Raw genomic sequence first — 26,398 nt, 5'->3', positions numbered from 1 at the left:
GGAGGGAGGGGGGAGGGGGGAGGGGGAGGGGGGAGGGGGAGGGGGGAGGGGGGAGGGGGGGAGGGGGAGGGGGTAGGGGGGAGGGGGGAGGGGGAGGGGGGAGGGGGGAGGGGGGAGGGGGGGTTAATGTATTTCTTGCACACGACATAAAAATAATCGTTTATGTTACACTTGTATCAATTTCTTTCCCTATTTTATTTTATATTATATAGAAGGAGAACTGTACTCGATCATCCAATGCCAAATGCGTCATTAAATTATTCATTATACTCACTAATTAGTACAAAATAGTACCAATGAAACAATTAAAAACAAAACAAATAGATGGGTTTAGTGCTATTTAGTTCTTGAGCTAATTCACGGATGTATGGTTTGCACTCAGTGGAATTTCCCATTAGTTAAAATTCTTATTGGGTTACCTTTGGTTCTTGGGCTTGCGTAGGTCATGGTGATGAGGTAGTAATCTGACTCACTGTTCTACAGACGTTAGTCACCAAGGCATCTATCTTCCTTCTTTTTGGGGGAGTTGGTTTGATATCTCAGTAGACCAACACCATCTATTTTGAGCTAGATCAATATGGCAGATCTTGGTAGTATATATATTTTTGTTACTATCTTCTGCTCGTGTGTATTTGTGATGGTTAATTGTGGTGGCTGCCCACACCACGCCAACGATCCAAACAACGTGAATGATAGGATCGATATGCTGAAAGACCAACGGTAAGTTCAACTTTGTTATTATAATATTTTTGTTACTATAGCCCGTCAAATACTTTATCTATCTGTCTTTGAGTTGATATAAAGAAGAGAAGCAGGGATAGATTCCTCCATATATCTAGTTAAATTATAATCTTAAGTACCGAAACTACGCCACAGAAGTTTTGAACAGTCAAAATTTTTTTTCATGGAATACAAAACTACTTTAAACAATGTTGGGGATTTTTTGATTCAATGAGAGTAATGATTAGTTTAGAAGGAAGCGTTAATGGCTGTCCACGCTGGTTTCGGTATCATTCTTACAGATGGTCAGAATAGTATAGGTATGCTGTAAGCCAGTCATGTGACATGCACCTGATAAGCAGGGATGCTTGTAGGCAGAGTCCGAAATTATTCGTACGGTAACCGTATGCCGACTTGCAATTTCTATTCCTATGGATATTTAAATATATATTTTGATATCGTTCTAAATATGACAAAAATCAGAAAGCATCCCAGGGAATTCACTTCATGGCTAAGTGTTATGCACTAGTCAAATGTAAACCCCCACCCCCCTCCCCCCCGGCCGGGACATAGCAGGGCATTTGACTGGAAATACCACAGGGAGCCCAATTTAAATTAAAGTGAATGGACAAAAGTTCTCCATGGTTGACATTTTTTTGCTTTTTTGGTTGGTTTTACTTTGAAAAATGAAAGATAACTACAGATAATTCAACATGATATCAGGTTTAGTGAAAATTACAATGGATGTCTTTCATTTAACTTGAAATTTTGGAGATTTCCAGACTTTTTCAGGAGAAAACTGCATCATCATTGTGGAAGGATTTTTCAAGAGCAAAACTAGCCCTGTGGGGTGGCTGGTGGTGGGTCGTGTACACGTTACAAAAATCCTGTGCGGGAGAGTAGTAAGGTTGAAATTCGTTCTTGCCTGAGTCCTACGCAAGTAGTAACTTTGACATAACATGGCAGAAAATTTTCTGCAAGCGAAACATTTTGTGCACGAAAATTTCACTCATAGAAATCTTGTAGGAAGAGCCAAACGAGTCTTAAATAAATGAATCCCCCATCGTAGAGATCATTTTGATCAAGTTTTTTGTGGAGTTCGAGGTTTAAAAGATGATGAAATCGTGATTTAAAGTGAGTTGTTTGTTCAAATATGGCGACTGTAGTTTCCTCCCTTGTCAGAGTATATATACATAAGATCAACATCAGATACCATAGGGAAATTATATAGGAAAACAAAGGCGCGCGCGAAAACGGAGGACATTATCTTGTTATTGAATTTAAAAAAAAATAAGTATTTAATTTTACGATTTTATTTCCACCATTCACTTTAATCTAAATTGGGCTCCCTGTGGAAATACATTCAAAAGTTATTTAATGACTAGTGCATTAGGTTTAGGGTTGGGATAGGCATAGTAATAACAAGTCCAGGGTTCGAATCTTGCCTGCCACTGCATTTTTTTTCTAAGTGAGGATATCCATTAAATCATTATATATTCTTAAATCATTATTTCTTAGTGTTAGATTTTTTTGATCCAGATTCATATTCATCTTATTCAAACTTTTTTTTCTTAAATACACTGTAGTTAATTTTTTTGCTGACTAAATCCAAAAATGATTGACTGAAAACTTTTTCCTTTCCTTTCCTTTCTTTTCCTTTTTTCCTATCATTTATGGGACTCAGAGTCCTGTTTGCACACTCCCTATTGGGTAGTCATTCACATTATTTAATCATTTTAATTTCATGTATACCTTATGTATACCTTCTCTTTCTTTTATTCAAAAAAACACCAAAAAAAGACTCGGAACAAAAATTGTGGTTGTCAGCTACAGTACATGGACAATCATTTTCTAATATCCAGTTGTCAATAGTCCCTTTCACAGCTCCCTGTGCCTTCTTGCAAGGTAGGCATGCCTTTGCATCGAAGTAAGACGAACGCTGAGCTTGCAATGATAGACACATTTTTTTAAGACCTTGAATAATAATGCTAAAATTTTACCAACCATCACTGGAAGACATGAATATCTTGCACAAAGTCGATGGTATCCCTGAGCTACACAGAACTTTACAGTAAACCGGAGTATTCATACGTTCCTTTCAATTTTTTTTCAGTCAATATAGCTGTGTCGATGACTCTAATAAATACAGTTATTCAATCAGGATCTGTCAAACTGGGAAGGAATTGGTTGCGGTGGAACAAACAAAAAAAGACACTCAAACACTTTATAATGCTGGAACATATAAAAGTGCAACAATCAGAGGAGGAAGTAAGTAAAAAAAAAAGATTTTCTTGTACTTTTTAGTGCAAGATAGACCTCTTTTGTATTTATTAGTTTAGGCATAATGTTTTTCATTTCAGACCACATTCAATTCATGTCAATGGAAAGAATATAATATATACAGTCAACTCTCGCTATTACGGACACCCTCGGGACCGTAATTTAGTGTCCGCAATAGCGAGAGTCAGTAATAGCGGGGTGCGGGAAAAAAAACCACTCATTTTTTTCTTGAAATTGTTTAATTTGATTACATAACAACTATCACTATTGTTAATCACATAAAACAAGCAACATAGAATCAAAACTATGACAATTATTCTGATATTAAGCAAACTTTAACCTTATAAGATCGTATGAAAACTATGAATAAAAAAGTAACGTAAAATTAAAAATTACATGGTACAGTACTGTAGTAGACTTTACTCTGACTCTGAGATATGAAAAAGCTATCGATTGTGCTTTGGCGTGATTGTTTTTTGAGTGCACTTTCTGCTACTTTATTGCTTAAACTTGAAAACTCACTAGCAATCGTAGTCAGCCCACGCTGAACAAGAAAGTTCAATACAGAATTGTACTGTATCTGGTTATTTTTCAATAAACCACTTAAATTATTAATGTACTGCGGTATTTAATTGCAGGATGTGTCCGTTATAACGAGAGTTAAACAATGAAAATATGCAATTGGGACCAGACGAAGTGTCCGTAATTCCGTAATAGCGAGAGTCCGTAATAACGGGAGTTAATTACTTTCAGTCATTTCTTTGTATTTTTCGCTGGGGATTTATTCTCTGTCTGTAATATCGAGGTGTCCGTAATAGCGGGGTGTCCGTAAGGCGAGAGTATATTGACTGTATAAGGATTTAGTAAAAAATTGTGGGCAAAAAAAGTTATTCTTCTATGATTTCTACAGATGTGTAAAATGCATGTGAGTGTGAGTGTGAGAAAAAAAGGCCACAGCATTTAAACTTTAACAGCTCACTCACTTTTGGATGCTCTTTCACTCGAGTGATATACTGTTAAGATTTTTGATCAAAAATCAAAAACTTTACTTTTTGATCCCTTTTACTCCTAGGCATTTTTGAGGTTTTTTAGCGTTTTTCTGGACCTAATCATTCTGCAAGCACTAACAAAACCATATTTGGAATTTGGAAATTGACATTGTCAGCCTTTTATGGAAATGAGGTACAAAGTTCACCAGTGGTGTGATACAGTATTCCAGCAAAGAAACGTTTTTTTGTTTGATGCAACTGCAGCTTGAATACACTACAGGCTGTATTTAGAAAATGGAAGATTTTCAGAGCCATTTTGTCCATCTGTAGAGTGCTAGAGGGCATCATGAAGCCTTTGGTCAGCCTAAATGTAATCAGCATCATCTAAAAGAACTGAGAGTTTGTAAGGAATTTTAGTGTAAAGGTCATACATCATTTACTCATTAAAATATTGAAAATATTGGCACGGTTATCCTGCGAGCTCATAAATAGATGAACAACTGGGACCTACTTTGTTTTTTTCCTGAATACTTGGCTCATGGAGAATGATGTGAGGCTAATATTTCATACATAGAACCTAGTGAGTCAAAACTTATAAGAAAAAAATTAAAAGCTAAGAAAGGCACATTACTTCATGTCAATTTTTTCATGGATTTGCCATGATGCATAGTGATGCAGACAAGTGACTAAAAACCAAGAGTGAGGTCTGAACTTGTTGCTTGTTGCTCGCTGTGTAGAAAGAATTGATGTCAATCAATGGTCTAAAAACCAAGAGTTGGGTCTAATCTTTACCGTGAGTCCAAAAAAATCTTATTAAGGAATTGAGAAAGTTTTTCACCCCAAGGGTTCAATTTTAAATGAAAAATGAAAAAAATAACCTGAGTGATGAAGGTAAATGTCTCTAGTCTCATCTGGAGAACATATTATTTAGAGCAGAAACATTTTAAAGCCTTAAACTCCCTGTAAAATGATATTTCTCGTAACTTGTATTTTCCTTGCCAGCCATTTTCTTTTCTGCTACACATCATGAATTAGGACGCGCAAAGATGCATGGGATTGATTTTTTTTCTTCAAAAAAGTGATTTGCGATTTGATTGGCTGATCATTTTTCCTCAGATCACCTGGGTTGTATATCCACAAGTTCAACACAGGTTGCCTTTGATTCATTGTAAAAAGTGCTCTAAGCCATAGTAACTCAAAAATGGAAGATAATACTCCTTGAAATATTGTTTTTGAATCCTTGAATTTTACATTTGATTTCTCATTGCGAACCCTGACAGTGTTTACTGCCAGGGTTTTTGATATTCTGCAAACTCTGACATTTCAATGTCATTTTGTGAATTTGGGTCTTTACTGCCACTGGTCAAGAATATGAATGGTGCTGCCTGATTATATTGATTTCAGAAAAAATCTAACTTCAGCGTTCAACTCGCAACTACCAAATCAAGTTTGCAGGGTATAGAAACCTGCAGTAAAATGCTTTTAAAAATGACTAACAATTTGTTTGAATTGCAGCTGATTGGTTAATGGTTTCCTATGGTGGAGGAGAAAACTACCATAGCCATTGTCAAAAAGCACCAAGAAAAAGTGATCTTCTAATTATCTGTGATCCAAATGAGAGTAGAGTAAGCATAAAAAAGAACTATTAAATTATGTTACTTTATAGTTGGGGATTATGCTCATATTGTTACAGCCATTCTCAATCACACGCGCTGCTCTAGCGATTGTTTCTGTCGCTATGAAGAAGCTTTTGGTGGAAGTCAATCAAGGCGTTTCCATGACATTCTATAGGCATGTGCCCTTATAGCTTTGCGTTTTCCAACAATGTTATGGAAAGGCCTTGTGATTGACATCCATCAAAACCTTCTTTGTCGCGACAGAAACAATCGCTAGAGGGTGCATTTGATTGAGAATGGCTGTAAGGTGGCTGCTTAAGATGGAAAAAAAAATATTGAAAAAGTTTTTGGATTCTAATTTTCTAAATCTAAATCTCCCTCCCCCCCCCCCCCCCCCCCCAAAAAAAAAAAACAACACAGACCGCCGGCAACACAGGCCAAGTTAGCGTTGTCTTATCATGAACAAGCACAAGGACCATGCTGTATTTTTTAAACTTTCCTTGTTTCTTTTTTCCTACAAAGGGCACACTAAAAGTGATTGAGGAACACAGGACAAATGATACTTATTTTACAACAGATCCATGTTATTACCTGTTTGAACTGAACCACAAAGCGGCTTGCACTGTAGGACCAAAAACAATCAGTCCAGGCTCCATCCTTCTTATTATGTAAGTCATCCAGTACATCATCATATGGTTCCAGAAAATTTCCACTTACCCCACCATGGACAGGAGGGAATTTGTAAATAAGGTCCCCCACCCCTCTGGAATTTCCAATTTTCTTCCTCACAAACCTTGTAATTTTGTTTTTTCTCTGATACCCACCCTTTGGGAATTTCTGATTTCCTCCATGGTGGAATAGTATGGGATGGGATATTATCATATGGTTCCAGAAAATTTCCACTTACCCCACCATGGATTGTAGGGAATTTGTAAAAAAGGTCCCCCACCCCTCTGGAATTTCCAATTTTCTTCCTCGCAAACCTTGAAATTTGTTTTTTCTCTGATACCCACCCACTGGGAATTTCTGGTATCCTCCATGGTGGAGTAGTATGGGATGGGATATTTTCTGGAATCACACATTTTATATGCAGAGTCTGTAAACTTCCAAAAACAAGTCCCTCTGAATTGAAGCCCTACCAAAGTTGCCTAAATTTCCCCCACCTTTCCTACATGTATGATACTTCCCTCCCAAACTTTAAGCCCATTTGTAAAGCTAGAATAGATGTTGTAGTCAATGGTCAAATTATACAGTGCGTCCACATCAGTCAAGGCCACCCAAACAAACTGTGAATCAATTCCACAAATCATATTTTTAACGCTGCATAGCAGATAAATTATTGAATTCTTGATTTTAAGCTGTTTCTTGTTCACTACTAATCATACACACACTCGTATAAAGCAAAATATATACTGTAATTTTAAAGGGGAAAATGACTCGAACATTTGTACAGATTCTATTGTTTAAATGCTCAATCAGTTAATTTGTATGAAAATTTGTCTGGGTGGCCTTGGTAGGCGTCAAAGAGTAAAATTGACCAATTGTTTGTTTTTTTCTCACACTAGTCAATTATTTTTTTAAATGTTTTGCCTCTCATCAATGTCACTGTGAAGAAGGTCTCTATAGTTTGTTCTCTCCTATGCTTCAGAGTATTTCTCCTGGTACCCTGGTTTTCCTCCCGCCGCAAAGATCAGCTTCTAAATTAGTATTCGAACTTTCGATGAGGGCAACAGGTCAAACCAAGAATGCAAAGTGTTTTTCCAAGTTTTACCTTTTTTGGGGTCTTATATATTTAAGCATATTTAGTTTTAGTTGTGAACAATGATGCAAATACTTTTTACATAAACATGCGAATTTCGTAGCGAGCTGCATGCTGAAATTTGTTTTTTGCTACCATTGATCAAAATAATCGGCCAGTACCTTTCATATTTTTGACTGATGGCAGTAAAAAATTAAATCCCAATGGGCATATCGCAACTACCAATTCAAGTTTGCATGTTATGAAAAAGCAGTAATGTCACAACTAAAGCTCTTTGGTAGAGAGATTTAAAGCTCAAATAGAACAGTTCTTTGCTGGCTACAGAGTTCACAATGCTAAATATGGTATTTTACATAAGTCACAAAATGCAATCTAAAAATTGGCCTAGGGTATTTTTAACAAAAGTTTTACCCCATAAACCAGCTCTTACTAAAAATGAGCCTTCTAACATACTGCAATCCCATGATCCATAAAAATATCTTTGAGATCATATACGGTTACAAGCCAAAGACTTCTTTTTGGAGATTTGCACTATTTCTGTTAAAATAGTGATCATACTTAAAAGACATCAATAAATATGGTTTTCTCTTTTTCCAGTTTCCTTATTGTGGTATCTGTCTACCTTGTGCTTGGCTTCCTATATCAGCGTTTTGTCGCTGGAGCAAAGGGATTTGAGCAAATACCGAACTTTAACATGTGGAGAGCATTTGGAAACTTGCAAGCAGTAAGTAAATCTAGAATAATATCATGGATATGAGTTAGAGTGTTCTTTTATAATAATAAAGACAGACATTTCGCCAACCCTACTCTCAGAACTTCTTATATTACATCATTGCATTTCAAGTTTCTTGAATTAAGATTAAGTAGAAGTATACACAAATTATAGCCGGCCTTGATGTTTGCCCTACATGCTACACAGGCATAAAGGATAATGTTGATGATGAGATATGTACTGTTTAATAAACGAGCAGGAGTGTTTTATCGGGTATAAAACACAAGGCGTAGCTGAGTGGTTTTAGACCCGATAAAACACGATCTGTGAGTTTATTAAACGGCTTAAAAAACTCCTGATGTATGTTCTCATACTGTACCGAATTCTTTACGAAATGAACCAAGTTTGATAGAGAAAATCCATGTTAAAGTTTATGCAAATAAAGACGAATCTATATCAGATATAAAACCTCCTTCATGGTCATGATTTCTATTGTGTTTCCTTCATGAATTATTAATGAGTTTTTTAAATGATTATACACCATTGAGAAACAGAGCTGTTGAACCACAATGTATGAAATTTTCTTTTCTCATGTTCTAGGATGGATGCAATTTTATTTGTCGTTGTGCAGAAGTTAGACGCCCCCCAAGATACAAGGTATGATAACGTCTTATATATATTAATATATATTTTACTAATATTTTAATATTCTAATAATAATGATAATTATTATTATTATTATTATATTTTTATATTTTATCATTATTGTTATTATTATTATTATTTTACATTTTTTATCAAACAAAGTGTTCTGTAACAGTACAAACACATATTATTATTATTATTATTATTATTATTTTATGACCACCACTACCTGTACAGGGGTAGTTGGTGAGGTTTGCTCCGCACACACCTTCGTTAACCACTACATTTGATATATACTGCTCACAACACTCGACTTGCATGTTGATTTTTGTGGAGGTTCGAAAAACAGAGAACCAGGAGAAAAACTCTTAAAGCACAGGAGAGAACCAACTAGAATATCTCTCACATACAACATCGAGCCTGGTGGGACGAGCCCAGGTCATTGATGAAAAGCAATTGTGCCAAGGGAAAGAATAACAGCACAAATAATTTCAACTAACATAATATTATGCAGTTCAGTATAGACTCTAATGAGTATCCCTAGGCATGAACTACACAGCGCTGAAAGACAGTGTCATAGCAATACATGCTGCCCCTATCTGCCAGAAACAGAGTTGTTTGTATTCTTTTGACAGAGTTAGAATGAAATGAAACTTTTACAGGAGGAAATTATGACTACCAGTCTCTTGATGTACAGTAATATGTTGGTATAGGACAGTTGGGGACAGGCAATAGACCGTTATGATAATTATACCATCATTTTACTAGTATATTAATTCTGATTGGTCGAGAGCCCTCAGCCCCCTAATATTGTGTGAACTCGACATGATAAATGTATTATCTGTTAGGTAGGAAATCCTACAGATAATACATTTATCATGTCAAGTTCATTCAAGGTCACGCTGTGGTGGCTTTGCCAATGGCATTGAGATCCATCGAGATGACTCTATAATTTAATGTTCATGGTAATGTTTTAATGTGTTAATGTGTCTTTTCACTAGTTAATTTAAGTCTATCATACTGTATTGTATTGTAGCCTGTAGAAAATGCCTTATCTGATGATACAGCACCGCCTGATGATGATAGTCTGCTACCAATGTAAAGACAGTTCCATTCAGTCATGTATCGTAGGAATCTGCAGCACAACTGTGTGTCTAGTATAGGTATATAGTGATAGTATACATAGTAGTTAACAGGACTTTATTAAGGACATAAAAATATTTTAAATTCTTAAATAAAAGTATGTGTGATGAGCTCATGGGCGTAATGTTTTCCCATTTCAGATCATGTGTCATTCTCTAGTGTACCATTTCTTTCTTTAATGGCTGTGCAAGTGAAGTCGGACACTACTTAACAAAAAAAACTTATTCTCAAGAGAATGAAGCATGGTCTGAAAACAATATGTTCAAGCTAATAGCACACTGTTACAGTCATATACCACCACTACCAGAATGCTTTGCATACTTTCTTTTGCCAGTCTTTCAACATAAATACATCTATTTCAGAAAAGGTTATAAATATTTTGTTGCATGTTGCTTACTAAGCTAGCTTGAAATGTTTGAACAGTAATAATTATTCATAAATGTAGAGCGCATGCAGTACAACCATGAAATAAAAAGTAACAAAGTTGATATTGACAAGTAGTAGCTATTTAGTGACTAATAGTAAGTTTCTATCACTCAACCAGAACATCATCGTACAAAGACAAATACACAAGAGACCATTTGTGTCTTGTTTAATAAATGTTGTGGTTGAGTGCTAGCAACTATTACTCACTAATACAGTAGCTACTATTTGTCAGTATCAACTTTGTTTTTATTTGATGGTTTTACTGCATGCGCTCTATTAAATAATGTAAGCAGAGAAGAAATTATGCCAGAAAAATATGCAGACAAAGTTTATGAAAATTTCATGTTGTTGTGAGTGTTGTTGCGAGCTTTTTGACAGGGTGATAAAGGGGGGGGGGGGGGGGTTATTACATTAGAGACCTTTAGATCTGACGACGAGTAAGAAAACAAGTATGAGTATGAGTTTCTAACTTTTCAAGATTGGCACTGTCATTTTGTATTCGTGGTTGTGTACGTAGATTGAAACTACGATTTAGTGTTAACTACGTGTACAGGACCAATTTTAAAACTGGCACTCGTACTTGATTTCGTACTCGTCGTCATATCTAAAGGTCGCTATTGTTGCTTCTACCACGCGGTGGTTGGCTTATGTTTGTAAAGCTTTCTATGTGATCCCCCCTCCCCACCCCCCAATGGGCTAATAAATGAAAAATGAAAACCCCCTAAAGTACATTAAGGAACATTGGGGACTCGAAGAAAAATGTTATGAAGGGACCGCCTACCATTTTGCTATTCAATTTATGTAACAATTATTTGTAGGAGTCTAAAGATTCTGGTAGTGGTAATACCTCACGTCCTATTTGAAAGGACTGAATGAATGTGCATTAATAAGCCCTTTGCAGCTCAGTAATCACGTGCTGATTAATTCACTGAGAGCAATTAATGAATGAACATCTTGATTCCCATGGGTGAAATATACTGGTGAGCAAACAAAATTTCTACAACCTAAAAGAATCAAAATAAAATTTAAAAAAAAAATAATAAAAAAATAAATAAAATTTTTCTCACCAGTTATACGTTAGTACAGACATGTGACCATTACTGCAAGGGGCCTATTTTCCAGTCAAAGTCAGACCTTCTCCACAAAGGGCAAAGATTACGTCTCCTACCCTCCCTCCCACACAATGCATACCCACAGTCATCCCAAGAAATGTGGTGCAGAATGCACTTACCCCTCCCCACCCCGCCTACCCCAAGATATACAGTCTACACTGATGTATTACAGTTTAGTCCTTGGTGGAGATTGAACTAGGAATATGTCTGAAAATACTTCCTGAAAACACATCATTTCTGCCAAAAAGATTGTTTTTAATAAAGTAAAAAAAGAGTTAATGAAATAAAAGTCAAAAAGACAATACCATCCAGCTGATCTGAGAAAATCGGACTCAAAAAAGTTTGCCAACTGTGTCACTTTTCCTCACATGAGAAGCTTAGGCCGGCTAAAAAACTTTATGCTAATTAGGTTAAGATGGACTTATTCCATCTTAAGCTAATTTGCATATGTTATTTTTTTACCTATTTTAACACTATGCCGACACCTCTGTACCACTCTAGTAGGAAACTCTGTTTATTAACGAGCATTTGTTGACAGGCAATGTTCAGACATTATTTGAATGTGGTTCTACGAATTACATTTATTGAAGGCGAACCGTATAGGATTTCCTGAGCTTGATGCCTTTGTAAATAAAGTTTTCGCGAAACAGTTTCCAGAATGTTGCAAAGAAAAGATTAAAGAAACAAGTTAAAATAAAAATAAAAAATGAAGGAGCTCGTTTCAGTTCATAACTTTTATTACGGCAACACCGAATAAAGTTACAGTAAAAGAGCAGGCCAAAAAAAAACAACATTAACAACAAAACACAAAGTTTTCAATTTGGTTACCTTATCGTCATACTGTACAGAGCTCTTAGTCTTATTACTGCTATCAAATGATCAATGCGATTGGGCCTGTAAAACGCCGAAATTGTATAATATCTATGACGTATTAATATGGATCTCTACGGCCCAACATATCTGGAACATAGCTATTTTTGCTTCAGTGAGTCAATTGAATACTCAGATATAAAAGTATCCAAGCTCGGTCTTTCCGAAGGCTTGCTGGAAATAGCTTTGTCGATACTTTCCGAGGCGTAACAACAGCATCTACTGCTGACGAAACGCACCATTTTTGCGAAGGAAAAAATATCGCTACTTGTGGATGGTTTTCCTGTACCGTCACGTACTTCAGGCGCAATGTACGAATCCTTCCATTCTCTGTTGTGAAAGGACTGCTTTCGGGGCTTTGCTTCACTAGCTTTTACGCTTTGTCCAAAATCAATAATAACAGGATTTAGGTTTGGCTCCAAGATAACATTGTTTGCCTTTAAGTCATTGTGAATTACACCACAGTTGTGAACATGATTTAGTGCTATGGCAGTCAGACACGATACGTTACGCCACGATTTTTCGTCAAGCAGCGTTTTGTTTTTGGTTGCACTATAAATTGTTTCGCTAGTGTTATTGTTTTTGTCGCCATGAAACAGTAAAATAAGCCTTACAGGCTTCGTTAATGAACATAATCCAAATAACAGAGGTACACCAGGATGATCATGTAATGACAGAATCATTTTAGCCTCTTTGTATGCCGACTTTTTCAAAGTTGCCAGGCTTTTCATTTCACGGTGGTCATGGTACTCCTTGACAGTTACAGATATGTCACGATACTTAGCTGCGTAGCATTTACCAAAAGTACCACTACCTAAGATCCGCTCATCGTTATCTCGAACTAATAAACTGGAATCTAGCTCTCTGACACTTTGTTCATGATGGGCTTGTTTTTTCCTTTTCTCTGCCAAAGAATTTTCATCTTTTGGTGACTGGGCAGCACGCTTATGTACCATTTTATCACCGGAAATGCTTTTTTCTGTTTTCGAATTCCGTCCAATGGCCGCCTTAAGCAATGATTTCCCCCTTGACTCAGGAACGTGAATAATGTTACTTTGATGCGGTGGGGTAGTTTGTGAAGAGGCATTTTTTATCTTTGCTTCCAGCTCAGCGGGAAGAATGTCCATTTGATTCGATACAGTAGTTTGTGAAGATACAGCTTTGATTGCCACGTGTTTACTGTCTTTGCTCTGTATTTTCAATTGACAGTGCTCAGCGCGTTCTCTGCGGATTCGTTCTTTCTTCCTTCCTTTCCACATTCGCTTTTTATATCGACGAATGGACTTCAGTCGTTGTTTCATATCTGTTATATCTTGTTCATCCATTGAAAGCTATACTGTCCAGCAGATGAGGCAACTATTGCGTAAGCAATTCCGACCGGAGTTAATATTTGCTAAGGTACAAAGGTCTATTTATTCTCGATAAATAAAACTATAAACAGAACTGTCAACCATGAAGCGCGCATGAGAAAAACAACTAACGTGAATTTGTTGCAATGTGGATGCCGGGTTAAAAATAACGCTAGTGCAATTGAGAGCTATATAAAAGCTGATAAATTACGATATACAACACCAATAAAGTTTTTTTGTTGACAAAGTATATTTATGAGATACAATTTTTTTGAGAGAATGACTTAAGTTCCCAAGCTAACTTGAATGACTAGTTTAGTGTAAACAAGTAGTTACATGTAATAGCAAAGTTAGGATTAAATAAGACTATTGTTAGCTGTTACGATCCAAGCAGGCATCAAACACTGACCGGAAGTGTACAGAAGTTACAGATATTCAAGTATCCAAGCAACTCTGCTGCCTACAGATCTCGCGTTATTAAAGTATTTTGCCAGATAAGTTCAAAAAATCATTTTAACTTTTATAAGACTATTGTTAGCTGTTACGATCCAAGCAGGCATCAAACACTGACCGGAAGTGTACAGAAGTTACAGATATTCAAGTATCCAAGCAACTCTGCTGCCTACAGATCTCGCGTTATTAAAGTATTTTGCCAGATAAGTTCAAAAAATCATTTTAACTTTTATAAGACTATTGTTAGCGATTACGATCCAAGCAGGCATCAAACACTGACCGGAAGTGTACAGAAGTTACAGATATTCAAGTATCCAAGCAACTCTGCTGCCTACAGATCTCGCGTTATTAAAGTATTTTGCCAGATAAGTTCAAAAAATCATTTTAACTTTTATAAGACTATTGTTAGCGATTACGATCCAAGCAGGCATCAAACACTGTCGTGTACAGAAGTTACAGATATACAAGTATCCAAGTAATTCGGCTGCCTACAGATCTCGCATTTAGTGCATTAGTAAATAATTAATTTTTATGGTAATTTTCCGCGAGTCAGCTGCCAGTCAAATTTACTGTGAACGTTAGCGTCATCTAAACTTAACTTCAAACTGTTATGAACTTAAACTTCCTAATTTATATGCAAGATGCCGTCAAATAACTTCATAATCAACTGCTCAGCTTGTGAAAGGAATTTTGCGTCTTTTTCGGCATATTCTAAGCACTGGGAAACTCGCCACGTGGATCGAAACATGCCACGGACAACAATGTTTGTCCTCGAGGAACAAAAATTGAGATTCCCCCGAAAAACAAGGAAGGGAGCCCATACTCGATCGTACAAGACATGGATTTCTTGTGCCCTAGAACGAGTTCGAAACACGCACCATCACCGTTGCAAAGGTAAAGTTCAAGTTTAAGTTAAACCTATTTGATAAAAAAATGACTGACATGGAGCTTTAAGTAGCTTTAAACTCTGCCATAAACGGCCTTTTGAAGCAATTCTAGCAAAAGTTATTTTTCTTTTTTTTTTCTTTTCTTCTCTGTAGGAAAATGGCACCAACTAGAATTTCACCATGTCCCACACCAGTTCTTTGATCGATTTATAAGCGATCTTGGGAACCCTACTCCAAACACAATCAAGGTTATGCCACACTGGCGAGCACCAATCATGTCGAAGTCAACTGTAATGGAGTCCTATAAACTGTATGAGGAGGACTGCTTCGAACGGATTTTTGGAAATGACCTTGAAAAACACGTGGCTTGGCAAGGAGAAGATTTATGTGAAGGCGCTCAGCTTGAGCCAGAAGATCCGCTCGCCGCCATAGCAGCAGCCAAGCGTAGGGCTAATCACTACCATGGGGGGCAAACTACCCATATAACTTGCCGTTCAAGTATAGTAGTTGGAAAAGGTTCAGGAAGAGCCACCCGCGAACTGGAAGTGAAATGGTACCCATATATTTACGGAAAAGACCTGGACTGTGGCAAGATGTGTCTCCGTTTTTACATGGCTAAATATCGTTTCAGTCAGACCTGATCTGCTAGAGATGAACTGTAGTCCTGTTAAGGCAATGACAATAGGTAAAGACGTATCTCCTTTTTTAAAATCTAAAATCACGTCACTTACAGTTGACTATCAAACGGTGGTAGGACTTATGAATTGTTTCCTTTTTTGGTTTTAACTTCAATGAATGATGTTATTTGTGCATATACATTTATGAATCCACCTACAGTTAGCTTGCAAGAAAGTCAAGTTACGATTGTTTTGACCTTCGAGATTAGGGCACTTTTTAAATTAGTTATCCGACACTAATAAAATCATTTCATAATAAAATAATCATCTGAAATAATACTAAGAAAAAGGATACATATTCAATATTCATGTACTTGAAGACCACTTGACAATTTGTGTCATAAGGTCCAAGCGAAGATTATTCATTAAAGAGTACTTCCACCTGATGTTGTTGGTTGCAGACACACCCCTCGAAATGAAGTCTCTGGCAGCAAGGATGATGCCAATGCCACAACTCCCTCTGCCAATGTTTCTGCATTTCAGTTGCGATGGCATACCAAACCGATCAAAAGCCAGACAGTTTACCCAAAATCTTGATTGAAGGGCTGCCCAATGAGGGAACGTTTCGTGCATGAGTTCTAGAGCTCTCTTTAGGCAATTCAGTGTGTTTGCGGGAGGATACACTTTTAACCCGTCGTCGAACATCATTTTTCCATTTTCAATGTCAATGACAGCTAGACCCCAATGATTTGGCATATGGACTGGGATAATAATAATATTAATTTCGCTCAGGTTTTTCCTTTCTAATACGCAGTTTCTTATTTTCTCTTTTGTGAATGCTGTATCTTTAGCCTTCATCCAATCATAAAATTCTAAAGGTAAGTAAAGGACATTCGAGTGTCCCTCCTCGTTGAACTTTTGAACGCATATGTCGACCACGAAGTTGTCAATGTGCCTCTCAGCAATGATATCAGCGAAAGAAAGCACATCTATAGACTTCCCTTTAAGTCGCAGGATAATTTCATTAGGGGGCTTGTTCCAAAGAACGTCTTTCAATCTATCCAATTCTCCACTTGGAACATCGTTAAACTGAGCCAACCAGATCGTTTCCTCTGTTACCATGGCAGCAGTACTTGAAACACGCGAAAGGCGTATCAGTGACTCAAGATCGTCTTCACTGAATGTTCCAAAACCGTTTATATGGACTCCAAGGTTTGGTACTAGACCTTTTTTCTTTTCGATTGCCAACAAATCTTCGGCTCTCTTTAAAACAGCGACACATGGCCGTTTTTTTAAAGAAAACAGATCTCCTGTCTGTGTAACTGTTTGCACTTTCATCACCACGGCGGTGGTATAGTCAATAGGCGGTAAAAAAGCGTCAATCTCGGCAATTTCCCGCCTCGTTGATGCTGTAGCTAACTTGGTTTTGACCTGGGATGAATGACTTGGTTGTTTTTGGTGATTTGCTTCATGGATCTGATTCTGTTGACATGAGGTTGTAGAGGTAGATTGTACTATGGGTGTCGCGGTGCACTGCTTTGGTTTTACATTAGAATCTGTGGTGCTTTTTGTGGTAGTAGTTGAGGGGACGAACATGTTCTCCCAATCTCCATGGTCATACTTTTGCAGACTATCAACAATGTTTGAAGAAACATGGGTTCCAGTCTTACTGTCGTACTGATATTCTAAAAAGTCACCACCAAACATTTTGTCAAATAGCCCATCTATCATTTTGACCCAAGGCCAGTCTTCTGGAGACAATTTTGGTGCGTTTTTGGTTGTCCAACCACATCCCCTGAATTTGAAGCACTTCTTATCTAGAAAAGAGAATTGAAAAAATGTGTATGCAATACCTTACTTTACTTTGACTTGGCAACCCCTTTGAATGATCTAAGGCTGCCATGAAATCTGCTTTTAATTACATTTTATAAATGCCACTTACCAGTGTCAATGCATTCTTTTGCATTTCTGAATGAATATCGAAGAGAGAGCAGTTCATTGGCATACCAATGAGTAAGAATTTGTGGCACTGAAAGAAAATTTAAAAAAACATTATGGATTATTCCACATATTTGCTTGATATTGGTATCCAGAAAAATTGCTATTTAGTGACAAAAAACACAAATTTGCATTTTCTAACAATGACAATGTTCTAGATTCGTACTTTACAATTTTACAATTATTATTGAACATAATTGCAGACTTTTTTTGATGTGATGACCTTTGAAGTTGATAGCAAAAGGGCACTTTGATTAAATAACTGCTGTTATTTCTTAAAGAGAAAAAGAGTAAAAAAAGGAAATGAAAATAGAAGTGTAGATAAGAAAAAAAAAGAATGAAATGTTGTTGCACATACATGAATGGCCAGATCCTGTTTTATCGTGGTTGGATGCCTTGGAAAACAACTGCCTGTGTAGTTTGTGTGAAGCCTCAAACCCCTGGCCAGAATACTTGTATAGAGAACCAAACTCTCGCAGTAGTAAGGCACTATGGTCAATTGTTAAGTGTCCATAATCACCTGATATTGATACAGAAAATACAATTTATTACTTGAATGAAGTAGATTATAATTTAAAATGAGTTGAAACTTGAAAATCTATCTGCACAACTCCCAATGATCATGTAAAAACAACATTTCTTCACATTCAAATGAGACAAAAAGAAATTGTCGAGTACATTCAAATGAGACAAAAAGAAATTGTCGAGTATTTATCATTTAAGTTGTGAGTGAGTAAATGATCATTTACTCAATGCTATTGTTCTTTTAGTTATATCAAAATATTTCTTTCATAATGAGCAATGCCATTTAACTTTCTAACTATCTTCATCATAATCCTTTCCCATTTTTCATTGATTTTCATGCACATGGGCCTTTAATACACTACATACATAGATTGAAGTCACTAAGCCTGTGAAATAGATATTAGACTAATACAGTTTACCAGACTCTAATTCCATTGTTTTCTTGTGTATCTATTTGACTATTACACCTTAACAAGCAATTGCTATTTCACAGGCTTTGTGTTTTCACTCTCTTTAATGTTAACTTTTAGGTATACATTACCTGTCCCAAGGTGAACTCCAAACAAATGTCTGAGGTGATGTCCCCATTCTCTACACTGATAACAAAAAGGAAAAACTTGTGGGGTTGTGTTTACATCAAAATACAAATACAAGTTTAAAAATAACTCAGCAACAACCCCACCAAAATTCCAACTAAAAGACATATCCTTAAAAGGGATAACAAATCCAAAAAATACTGGTGCATGGTGGCAGCAAAAGTAGCCAAATGACACCATTGTGCAAAACGATTTTACCTTTATTTCATAAATGTCAATGTTTTGCAGATCATTTTCATCACCAACATCATACACTGTTCTTCTCAATGTAAGAGCAATTTCCCTCCAATCAGTGAAAATCTTGAAAACAAAAATATTAATATTAATGCTAAAAATAAATTAATAAAAAATATATTATATACATTATATATTATATGCATTAATAAAAATATAAATGTAGATATAATTTACAAGCAAATTGTCAGAGGAGCAAAATTTAATATACACAAATAAAGGAGAGAACATTTTAGAATAACTAGAAAAATGTTGTATTTCCAGTGCAATTTAAGGTTCACATGAAACAAAAAATTAATCAGAAAATCACAAATTATTTAGCACCTTAAGAAATAACTTAATTTGTAGTTTGGCTGCATAGGCTGCAAAGATCTTGTCCTCATCCTCCTGATTTGCCCTCTTTTTCTTTTTCTTTGGCTCTCCGTTACTTTTTTTCCCCTTTGCTTGTGATGACAGCTCAACAAAAGTGGCTTCTACTTCTTCCTGTTCTTTTGCCCAATGTTGCAAACTATCTTGAAGGAACTTTGTAAATGCTGCAGAAACCATAATACACTCAAAATACACTCAAAAAGGAACAACCAATGCAAATATCAGGGCTCCAAATAACGGCTAGACATACGCAGGTCAAGATGATCTTTCAAATACATTTTTGGATGGTGATTACCAATTTTTCTCAAAAGTATGGCCAGTCTTGACCTGCTGTTATTTCGAGCCCTGCTCTACCGAATGAACAATGATATAATATGAAGGAATAAACAGATGTGTATTGATAGACGTAATTTGAAGGCATGAGGGAGTGAGTAAATAGTGGGGCGAATGATTGAAAATAATGCATCCTAATAGAAAAGAAAAACATCACAGGTGATGGATAATTCTGATGCTTGCTGCTATCAATATAGCTAACAACATGTTTCTTTACAGGCAAACAGTTCCATTTGTGAAATTGTAAATACCTGGAGTCTCTTCAAGCTGAACCTCTTTTTGAACTTTTCCAAAGTCACGCTGAAAAGCTTCACTGCTCAGAATCTTCTGAATGTCCTAGTCAAATACAAACATATATGCATTAAATTGAAGAATTAGAAATATTGATATAGTTTATTGACACTGGCATCATATTTCATTTTTGGATACATAATATCAATTTAATAATGTTATGCCTCACCTGCTTTCTTTCTTCTGTGAATGTGATGTAATTTAGTACTATAGACTTGGAGACATCCCTGCATTCAGAAAAATAATCTGCAACCTTCTCAGTGGGCAGAGATTCTGTTACTATGTTCTCAGCATTATCCAGAAATTGCCTCTCTGTACATCCTACAGTGTTAAGTAAGAAAAAACAATAACATTATTTGTTGGCTATTCAAGCATTTATCTTCAATTGTAATATCAATTTCTGTTAAGTTGTGTCAAAATAAATGTATACACCTATTTCAAAAACCTTCCATATGTTCAAATTAAATTTGAACACAATAGTTTTGACATTTTGCATTAAATTGTGGGAATTAATCAATGCATTATAACTCATTTGCACCTGAAAATGAAGCAACCTTTATATTATGCCTTCCCACTGCAGTCTGTTGACCTGGTTTCTCCTTTACTTGAATTCGCGTTCTTCCACGGGTGTTCTCAGGCCCATATTGAGAAAGGATGTTATTCAACTGGTCAAGAGTACCAACACGGTGTGAAAATAGTCCCAAGGAACCTAAAAGCTGCTCCATGTTCCTCATCTCACAGTGCAGGGAGCAGAGGTTGATGTTTGACAAATCCTCCTCCAAGAGGAACGTTAGATCGTCACGAACACCTGTGGGCCTTAAAAAAAAAGACCCATGTCAAGGCCAAATAAATTGTATTATTTCAAATGTGCATAACATGCGAGAAGACGAAATAAGGTATCGTTCAAATATACTCAACCTTGCAATATTGGCTTTTGATCTTAAACAATCAACACAAGCATGATTTGGAATTTCGCCATGATGTGTACAGGCCTAACAGATTTAAAAATATTGTATATCAACATAAAGCATTATGTGCATAAATGTTGCACTGCTATTGGACATTACCCTGACAGCATCACAAAAGACACAAAATTCCACACCATATCCTTTGCCTCCTAGAGTGAACGATTCATCGTCCTTTTTATGAATCAACAGCAGTAAAGCTTTATAATCAAGGGTAACTGAAAAATATCCATACATGCACAAAAAATGAGTTATGAATGATTAGCAAATTCCAACCACCATTAGCAATATTTATCTATGCATATATAAAGAGGCATCTGGAAATTTACACTTCAAATTTTTTGCTTATCTGTTGCAATTGATAATCAAACTGTAGATATATTACTGTGGTTTTCCATTTTCTGCGAACTCAGACATTCGAATGGATAGTTGTGGAATGGATCTTTTAGCTGCTGCTAATCACAAACATAGGAGACACCGACTAATACATTTTGATTGGCAGCAGTGAAAAACCCATTTCACAACTAGACATTGGAATGTCTGAGTTGCAAAAAAATGGAAAACAGCAGTAAGGAGCTGTACACATTCCAATACCTGTGTACAATGCTATTATCTATAACTTAGACAAGAACCTGTAAACTTGAAATTGTATGATTTCCCATCCACACATAGTCCATGTTGTTTAAGCCAGTTCTTTTGCTTGTTCAGCATTCCTATTAACTGCTTCATGTTGCTCCTGTCTCAAGAAAAAATATGTTAATACCCAATACCCCAGTTTATAGTTGCCAAAGGCTAAGTTAACTTCCTGACAAAATATACAGTGATGCAGGCTTAATCTCATTCTCAATAAGCCCTGTGAGAGCAAAATTTATGCTTCTATCAGTTTTTACTGTTTATTTTAAATTTGCTTTTCATTCATTCACCTTTCTTCTTTGCAATTAGCAATTGCAACTGGATAGACTGAAAGTGCACTCTCTGGACTTTTCTTTGCAAAGTCAATGGGCACAATCCCTACAGCTATTTGATCTTTGCCTCCAAGGGGTCGTCCATCTATCTTGATATTGAACTCCATATGTGGGGTGTCAGCTCCATACAATCGCTGCTCTCTTATAGCCCAAATCAAAACAGAATTTAGGTCGACACCACATGATGGAAAGTCTGTTTCTAATTCTGTTATTTTCAATGTCGATTTTATGATGTTGAAAATCATCTTTTTTATGGCCTTAATCTGATTTTTTGTCAAGAGAACAGCATTGTCCAATGAATTCTATAAAGCAGATATGATCATAACTTCAATTAATTATTCTTTACATTTCAGTACAAATAAAATACAAGTTCAGCATACAAGCAACTTCTGAGTGATTCCATTTAAAATAAAATACCCTTGCAGCTGCTACTTTGGGGGGAAAATTTTGTATGACGGCACAAGTAGAAGCTGTGAGGGAGACTAAGGAACTGGTGTTTATTTACAGGAAAGGGGGGCTGGTGCATTTTGTGGTATTAAAATGAGTTTTTAACCTTATTGAAAAACAAAACGTAAAATCATAATGTACTTACACCACTTCTTCCAAGGTGTGTTAGATTTAATAAAGTTTGCCATGCATCATCAGGTAGCTTTGTCTGCAATTTAAAGTACAAAAGCACCCAATCCGGAACTCGCATACTCTTTAACAGACGGTCATAGGTTTCTGGCAGGAATAATTCTCTCAGGCCTTTCTTTTCCCCAACTGCATCCATTATCATATCCACAACCTCTGATATGGTGCTACTTACAAAATACTTATCCTTCTCGTTCTCAGGCTTCTTATCATCATCACAACAAAAAATAAAACTGTTCCCAAGAACAGATGATAATGTTTCATGGTACTTGAGGCTGACATCAGAAATATCAGCCATCACTCGCCGACACTGCTTCCTAATCCTGCGCTTTTTCGTAGTGGAACCTATAGTCAGATCTGCTTTTATGCTTTCTGTAGATTCACTTGCGTCACTTTGTGCAAAAGAACTTTCTGATGATGGATTGATAGATGGTGCAGAGGTGGATATGCGTGTAGGTGTAGAACATGACAGTGGATTGAAGATATTTTGGCTTGAAGGAGAAGAATCACTACTTGAAAAACTAATTTGAAAGTCCGAAGAAGGTCTGATTGGTGAAATTGTGGACATTGAAGGGCTAGTAGATGGACTGTTACTTGAGATTGAAGAACTGTGTGAGGCATTGGCGCCATTTTTTGGCGCCAATAATTCCTCTGATAAACTGATTCCATTCACTGCAGTTATCACAGAATTGAACTGGCTCGAATGAAGCAAGTCGATACTTGAGAGGTCTCGCTGTCTCAGCAGTCCTGAACACAGACCAAAGGTAGACACGACATAGACGGGACGACTTGGCAATCTGTTCTTGAACGGCAGTTGATTGTTTGTGGCTTTCAGCTTTCCCGCCGAAATGCTGACTACTTCATTGGGAAATTCTACGAAGAAATCATTCCTGACAAAGTCGGCAGGGTTGCGGTTGCAGATTTCCTTCGTTAGGACGTACCAATTCTTTTGTGGGTCGAGGGATTCGCTTGTGACGCCACATATCGAACTACTAAGCGAGGCCATATTGGCCATATTAGCTCAATGAGCGTGGAATGCTGATCGGCGAATGAATTAACTCTCCAAATCATTGTTTATATCTTCGAACCTCCCGCTAAAACTGAAAGTGTGAACTATTAAAAAGTAACTTGTACAAGATGTCCGTACAAAGTAGAAAAATCGCCAGGGACCTCCACTGTGACCGATTAAGGACTGAGTACAATTGAATATGACGCAATATTCTGCCCCTGTCCCTCCCCCTGGTTCAACTGTTCAACTTAAGTATTGTGTCTCGGCAAAGCTGCCCAAAAACTGGGGGGGGAAAACGAACACTTTTCATTTCAAGTTTGGGAACTATTACAATCTGTCTGTATTCATTGTGAATGTTACTTATCGATTTGCATGAAGTGAGGAAGGGTAGATGGTTGAAGTTGTACTGCGAGCTGTAGGTTGCTTTGTTCATGCATAGATAGCCGTTTATTGTTCAAGTTTTGTTTCGCAGTAAACTTCCAAACCCAAAGAAAGATTATATTTGTTGTGCTTCCTAGAAATTTAGCTTATAATTTAATCGTAATATGTAATCTTTTGGCTCTGGCATGATCTCGCGTGGCAACTAAAAAATGCAAAATATGAGCTTCGAATACTGCTTTGTTTTACGCTTCGCTACGGAGCTTTTCCGTTCCCTGCCTCGAAACATGCTCAAGAAATTTACTCAAGATTTTTTTGATGCGAAACAAAGCCGTCATTTGTTTCTTGGCTGTTTAACTGCAGTTATGAAAAGGAAAGTAATCTGACCTTGCTAGGCCGGTATATCATAATTTGTTCGTTGACAAATGGTACTGACACACGATAACACCTTAGAGTTTACTATAGCTAATCCAGTTAACGCCTAAAACAAACACACGCTGAGATTTTTTTTTCCTGGGCTAAGCTTCTCATGCTCTTATAGACTATGTGAAAGAGGGTGTGCCTCAGTTTATCAGTTATAGGAAGCAACAATGCTTTCATTAGAAAGTATATCGAAATTAGTGATCTTCCAAAATTCATTATAGTAACAAATGATTCAAAGCTACGGCTGTTTGAAATTAGAAAAGTTTGTATGCAAACCATGGTCAACCATGTCACGGATTGACCATGTTCTAACATGTTTTAATCATGTTTAACCATGGTTTGACCATGATCCTGACGTGGGGGCAACAACCAAGGACCTACCAGCCTCGCTATCATGTTTTCGGTACATTTCAAATGCTTATAAATCTTCAGGGATTTAATATATGATAAGACAACAGAACGTTCTGAAATTGTTAATAATTTAGACATGGTCTTTCTTATGAAAATATAGTTTTGATATCATTAAATAATGTTGTTCATGGTGCTCATTTCCAGTGTTAAACTCGTTTTTCAAATTGTCTATAATTAATGAGTTTTATGTAATTTTTATTGTAATGAAGGGGATGTTTTCATTTTTTTGGTCAAATTTCTGGCTTCCTGATCATGATGCCTCAGTTTCGTAGTGTTATCATTCCTACACATTTCATATCAGCTGTTAATGAATGTAGATGAAGTTAGTGAAAGCATAGCTAGATCCTCACAAATACGTCATTCTCAATTCAATCATTTGCCTTCATACAGTCATGAGTTACCTAGAGTGAAGTCATTAAACCCGTGAAATAGATATTTGATTAATACAATTTAGTAGCCCCTAATTATAGTCTATTTGACTATTACACGTTGACAATGTATTTTTCATTTCACGGGTTAAATACCTTCACTCTTAGTAGTGCATGCTTCAATGGTATTTAGACAACGATTTTTTCATTTTAATATTAAAAATGTTGAATTATTACAGTCTACCTAAAAACTTATAATTAAGCCTCCCATGTACATTGTTCAGAAATTTCCAAAAAATAAATAAAAACTAAGTATGTCTGAATTTCAATTATTAATATAAAATATATCTTCCTTTAGCTGAGAGTGAAGGCTACATGCACTGTTGTTGTTCTACTAGGAGTACAAACACTGAAAGTGTGCAACACTTTGCACTATTTAGTAGTAAATAGTGCTAATTAAACAATAGAAAACAATAGAATTAGCATAATGTAGCAGCATTTAGTGGTATTTATGTTACGCACTTATAGTGTTTGTACTCTACACGGTCACACAAAAATTAGAGATTTAGCAATGTCAGCCCCATCAGAAAGAAGGAAATAATTTGAACTTAGCCCCAGGGATGTGCCCCTGAGCCTTCTGACCCCCCCTCCTCCCCGACAGGCCTGTTCCAGAGTAAAAAGCCTGAAATTCATGCCCTGTTTCAGAGTTAGAATCTGAAAACCATCCAATTTTATACTTCTGATACAGTAAAACCCCGGGTATAGGAGCCTAATTCAAGAACCTGTCAGGCTGAAATTTCAAAGTCTAATTAATTTCCAAATATAAATTAGTCAAATCTGTTTTATTTTCTTGTAAATAATAAAATACAGTATACTCTGTATGTTAGAAAAAGGGTCTGTACTTTGCAAAACAATAGAAAACAATAACGTGCACTATTTTGTATGATTTATGTGCTTTTAATGTTCTACAATATATATTTCATCATAGTTAACTTCTATTCCGCTCCATTAACTATGATTCCATTTAGCTAGCATGAAAATTATGTGTGAATTATTTAATGTATGAAATGCCACGCCCACCAATACAAGTACTCTTTTTTACCAAAAATTAAGAACCCATTTAAGAACCTATATAGCCTGATTTCAAGTTAAGCACCATTTATAAAAGAACCTCTTCAGGCTGACTTGCAAAAATCTAGGTTCTTATACGTGGGGTTTTACTGCTTGAGAAAATACATACCTTATAATTTAGCACATTTTTTAGCATGCTTGTTCTTTTAATTTTTTAAAGTGCCTATGACCCCTAACTCAATGTTTTCAGC

General features: G+C 36.3%; 2 protein-coding genes across 2 annotated transcripts; one reads left to right on the top strand and one right to left on the bottom strand.

Moving 5' to 3' along the window:
- Positions 1-464: 464 nt before the first annotated feature.
- On the top strand, positions 465-10,628 carry LOC116287821 (cation-dependent mannose-6-phosphate receptor-like). The gene is made up of 7 exons (XM_089029954.1): positions 465-720; positions 2,834-2,988; positions 5,505-5,614; positions 6,128-6,273; positions 7,962-8,088; positions 8,677-8,733; positions 9,758-10,628. The coding sequence occupies exons 1-7, from the start codon at positions 578-580 to the stop codon at positions 9,821-9,823; spliced, it is 804 nt and encodes a 267-aa protein (XP_088886080.1). The 5' UTR covers positions 465-577; the 3' UTR covers positions 9,824-10,628.
- A 3,208-nt stretch (positions 10,629-13,836) lies between these two features.
- On the bottom strand, positions 13,837-23,773 carry LOC116298634 (uncharacterized). Its single transcript, XM_089029512.1, has 15 exons — positions 22,447-23,773; positions 21,813-22,156; positions 21,522-21,625; positions 20,992-21,107; positions 20,843-20,916; positions 20,463-20,740; positions 20,094-20,245; positions 19,885-19,969; positions 19,256-19,464; positions 18,896-18,997; positions 18,643-18,697; positions 17,935-18,096; positions 17,521-17,607; positions 15,934-17,395; positions 13,837-15,617 (listed from the first exon to the last, which is right to left on the bottom strand). Exons 1-14 carry the CDS (start codon positions 23,500-23,502, stop codon positions 15,945-15,947), a joined length of 4,275 nt encoding a protein of 1,424 aa, XP_088885638.1. The 5' UTR covers positions 23,503-23,773; the 3' UTR covers positions 13,837-15,617; positions 15,934-15,944.
- Between the last annotated feature and the right edge of the window lie 2,625 nt (positions 23,774-26,398).

The sequence above is a fragment of the Actinia tenebrosa genome, unplaced genomic scaffold (assembly GCF_029948245.1).
Source record: "Actinia tenebrosa isolate PJP-AT-01 unplaced genomic scaffold, QUT_ActTen_1.0 PGA_scaffold14__42_contigs__length_11649687, whole genome shotgun sequence".
In the NCBI taxonomy this organism is placed as follows: Eukaryota; Metazoa; Cnidaria; class Anthozoa; order Actiniaria; family Actiniidae; genus Actinia; species Actinia tenebrosa.
The sequence above is the reverse complement of the archived record's forward strand: the minus strand, read 5'-3'. Positions and strand labels throughout refer to the sequence as shown.